The 5000-nt window shown below is 31.6% G+C and overlaps 2 protein-coding genes across 2 annotated transcripts in view; one reads left to right on the plus strand and one right to left on the minus strand.

Annotated features, from left to right (window-relative positions):
- The window catches only part of LOC125030951, a 19371-nt gene extending 18726 nt beyond the window's left edge, over positions 1 to 645 (plus strand). The window contains exon 4 of the mRNA XM_047621370.1: positions 1 to 645. This exon is cut by the window's left edge and continues 529 nt beyond it. The gene's annotated coding sequence lies outside the window, so the exon portion shown is untranslated.
- Positions 646 to 1618: 973 nt separating this feature from the next.
- Positions 1619 to 5000, minus strand: part of LOC125030952 — a 24471-nt gene continuing 21089 nt past the window's right edge. Inside the window, exon 9 of the mRNA XM_047621371.1 lies at positions 1619 to 5000. This exon is cut by the window's right edge and continues 320 nt beyond it. Coding sequence (XP_047477327.1) covers positions 4868 to 5000 — 133 coding nt within the window. The 3' untranslated portion in view covers positions 1619 to 4867.

The following is a 5000-nucleotide window of genomic DNA, read 5'->3' on the forward strand; positions in this document are numbered from 1 at the left end:
ATTTCTACAGGTTGCATGATGCTGATTCTCGGAAGCTAATATCTATAAGGTTAGAATAGACTACATACACTTGTGGGGTTTGCTTAAAGAAAACAATCAGAAGGCATCTGGCTCCAAAGATTAAGAACATCTCTATAGACAAAATTTCATAAGGTAGTTGAGAGCAGATAGCATTATTTTACCTAATAAGGGGTATTTATATATTTTTATTTTTCCTTTTATGTAAACAGAAACAGTACATAAATTGTAGTTGACTGTTTATATATTCAGTCATGGCAGCAAAAACAGCAACCTTATTGATAGTGCTCATAAAGAAAAGAAAATAAGAAAACAAGGAAAAGATATGATAAAACAAAAAACAAAAAAAAACAAATATTGACGTGTGCAATATAGTTCACATGAGAATGTGTTAGATACTTTTCAACAAGAAAATTGGCATATGATCTTGTTATTCATGTTATGTATGATACTTTTTATATACTTTGATATGTCAGTTTTATTTTGTAATATGGAATTAGGATCTCAGACATTTCAAAGTAATATTTCTTTGTAGACATTTAAAATTAGAATTGTTAAACTTGTTGCACAGTACATCAGATAATGGAAGCATACAAGAGAAGAAAATAAATAAATTTATAGTAAGTACCAAGATATTCTCATATCCTCAAAACAAAAGTTCTCTTCAGATGGCATCCACTGCAGGCAGGGTTGAAAGAAACGTTTTTTATAAAATCTTAGTCTATATGGTCTACCAAATCAAAATGCAAAAATATCGACACTATCAAGCATAAGCTTATCACTTTTTTCAGTCAGAAATGTTTTGAAAAATTCTTCATTGTCCTTTACTGAACCAATTCTTAATCCATGGCTACTCCTGAAATATTTAAGAGACTTCCTTCATGTACCATAAACACAGCTTTCTCAAGAGGGAACCTGTTGTTTTTTTCTTCTCCAAATATAAAATAGCAATATTTATTTTATTATTATTATTTTTTTTTTTTGCCGCATCAACATCTAAGGTAATTTACAGCATATTCAAAAAACAGCAAGGGTAGGGATTGAGGGCAAAGCCCCAAGTAAAGCATCATGATAAAGTATTGTGGCAATAAGGGTAAAAATGAACTGATAACTAGGATCAGTGGACACAAGAAGGGGTTGAAGAAGAGAAGGAAAAGGAAAGGAGGAAAAAAAAAAAGACCATGGAAAATTTGTCGATGTAAGGGCTGAGGTCCAAGGCAGGGTTGATCCCCTACATTGGGCCTCAGTTTCCATCTCCTAAGATCCCCCACAAAAACAATGAGCAAGGGATGGGGGATGGGGGGGGGGGGAAAGACTTTTTTAAGTACTATAACAGTCTCACTTCACAAGAGAAATACCCTTATATATATATTATGAACTGCCATTGTTATATCCAGAGGAACTCATTCATGCATAACTTATAAAATCTGCACGATATATTTAGCCAATATTTTAAAAAATTAACACTACTGGCAGTCTGTAAATGCAAGTCAACAGAGTACAGGAAAATTGTATAACTGGCCAGAAAAACATCTGAAATCACCCTGAAAGCACAGATATTATGAAAAAAACAGATCAGTAGGGGGAAACAAAAACAGCATTAAATATTTAAATCATTTAACAACACACACACAGTTGGTAAACCACTGCGATACATACTTTCCTAAATTTAAAATTGAAATAAATAGATACGTCAATAAAATATGGTACAGAGTAATATTTTTAATGAACACGCAGAAACAATTCACAGTTAACACTGCTGTGAATGTTAATTAACCATATTTTAATTACAAAATAATACATCTCCTTACAGTAATACCAGGAAGCCCACTCAAATAGATTGTCATGATGGAAATGAAATGGAATTACATAGCCATACATACACCAGATGGTATATGAATCAATCTGATGCTCTTAAAACTGAAATGGCACCAGCATTATTGATATAAGATGTAACTGTACCTTAAAAAAAAAGAGAGAGAGAAAAAAATACAGATGAAAAAGGTCCCTAAATCATTTTCATCTTCCGTAGGCATAAATACTGAGAAGTTACAAACAAAACATTCACTCATTTTTCTCTTATGCCTCAGTCATTACATTCAGTTAAATAACTTTCACAAAGAGAATGCAACTATACTCAATCCTCTTTGCACAGTCCTCTGTGAGCCGCCAATACATAAAGACAGAAAGATGAATTCTGTTGATGCTTCTCAAGACAGCTGGATCTTTCTGTGATGCTTTCTGGGAAGAAAAGATACTCACCAACTGTAGCACCTGAGAAATTATTGTTACCAGGGGTTAAACACACTAACACACTTAAACCAACCTAAGCAAAGAAACACACTTTAGCACAAAAACACATCTTTCGAAAAGGTACACAATTTTAACACATGAATACATCTTATTAAGAAACACACTTTACAAGACTTCAAATGACTATATTGTGGTTACTGGTGGTTATATTTGTAAATGATGTAATTAATAATGTATATTCAAGTGAAGATAAAAACTACCAAATATTTATATACAAACAATTAACAATATACAAATAATATAGCAATTTGTAAGATCATTCTTTTTTCTATATTTCTGACTGCAAGTTCCAGTTCTAAATTTTGCCAGAAAGTCTTACATACACCTAATTTACAAGATGTTATATTTTATAACAATGAATATACAATATTCAGCATATTAACTAAAAAGTCTGTACTTCTACGCCCTCATTTGCAGTATTACAAATGAAACTGAAAACTAAAACCTAATTGTCTTACAAGGAAGCAGAAATATACTATGCATTTTGGAAATCATTTTACTTACTTAAAGCTTACAAAAAAAGAATAGGAAGAAAAACATATCCAATACCATACATACATTCTCCTCAATATCTTGATTTATATCAATATTTTTTTCTTTCTATTTTGTTATTCAGAATAATATTATAAGCTCCACATGTATGGAATGTTTATAAATAAAAAAAATCAAACTCTTCTTTGCAAACAAAGAAATAAATTACCATTCACACAAAGGAAAAACAAAACAATAACATTGCCATCTGAGAGTATCACATTAACCCATTCTCAGTGCTTGGCAAAGTGACAAACTCAAATAATTTTTAAAAAGGGAGTGTAAATAATGTGCCAAGCACTCAATATCATCTAAGGATCTTACAAATACTCTCCACTTTACTTCTGTCTCAAAATGTTCATGTTTGTGCAGGACGACTTACAAATCTAGTGGCAAGTAGCCAGCTCAAATTGGCTTGTTTATTCTTAATTTTATGTGAAAGCTAAGGCTCCCCTCTAAGTTCATGTCTTTAATATCATTCACTCCCTCTGCAATACATTTCAGTGTAAAAGAAAGAGTAAAAAGGGCAAAAGTCATAATCTGGTGTAACCCCACATCTTCATATATATTAATTTACATGAATGATTTTACATTAATAGGCATATCCACACACTTTCAATGATAAGAGGTTCATGAAAGTATAATAACATTAAGAAAGAAACTAAATTTCAAAAATCAGCAACAGTTCACATTAGTCACAAGCTTATATTCCTTATAATATTCCCTAAAAATGACTTACATTCCTTATTTCAAACAATCAACATTCTGATCCTCCTGATAATTGTTCAATATAGAAGCACTTTATAAACAAAACTGCCCACTGCCATTATGGACTACAGCTTTTACCACAGTGCACCCTGTGACAATATCACAGCCATTCTTAGTGCAAAAGGATGGATTATAAAACAGATGCCTTAAGTAATCATCTACTTTACTTATACATCCCTAGACAAATGAACAAACTTTTAAGATACAAAGTTATATATACTCATGCAAAGCAAAACTTGTAATAACCCAACTTCTTATACATGATTAAAAATATCCAAGCTTGTTCAGGTAGTATGCTAATCATCTCTGTTAATGCCGACCTATTTAATGGTGTACTACAATAATTTCATAAATGACGAGGTGTGATATATATATATATATACATAAAATGTTATATATGTATTGCACTTTTTGTTTTCAAGGAAAGTAAGGAACTAACTTAAGTGAGATGTCATTCTCTGATCTGATGTGGAACTGAGAGTCATTCATAACCATAATCAATAGTGGGAAGCAGATTTAGACAGTAGTGTGCCGAATCTGCTATTTAGCTTACCATATTACACCTTTGTTTCCATTTACAATACACTGGTCAGAAGTATTATGAAACTTTTTACATTTCTACCTGTACTCTCTAATTCAATAACTAAGTACTTTGGAACCAAAAAAACAATTCAATGAAACAGAAGTAACAGTCTGTGACTTAATACTTCTCCCTTGCTCCTGCATATACCAATACTTTTGTTCCAATGCAATCTATAAAAAAAGAGACAAAAGTACATCCAGTATTCTGAATTACAGTCTGGTCACAACAATAAATGACATGAAAAAATAAACAAATTAGTGTTTGATTAATCACACAATGGTGCACAACTAATAAAACAACCAAAACTGTGAAGGTATTACATGTGTAAATCAGACATATATATGTGTGGAAAAAAAAAAAAAAAAAAAAAAAAAAAAAAATGTGTTCAGTATCTGTGTCTTTGGACTTGACAGCATGGCTAAAGACATACTCCCCCCATTCACTTCTTTAGTGTATAGAACCATGTGTACTCTTAGAAATAAACAATATATTTGGAATGGATGTGTATATCTTGTGGATGATATGGAACCCAATGAAATCAAAAAAGTTGTAGAGAAATATCAACAAGCTCTGCATACACTAGTCCAATCAACTGTACAATTCACTAAAATAATTCTTTGCCATCATTTTTTTCTACAACAGTTATATTTCTGTCTAAACTGACACATTGGTGTCGGAGTTTGACTTATCTTCACTTACAGTGTCTCTTTTCTCCTCTTCTTCACTTGTGGGATTATTCTTCAATTTGCTTTCACTCTTTACAGGAACAGCTGACACCACATCATTG

This window comes from Penaeus chinensis, chromosome 12, assembly GCF_019202785.1.
Source record: "Penaeus chinensis breed Huanghai No. 1 chromosome 12, ASM1920278v2, whole genome shotgun sequence".
NCBI lineage: Eukaryota > Metazoa > Arthropoda > Malacostraca > Decapoda > Penaeidae > Penaeus > Penaeus chinensis.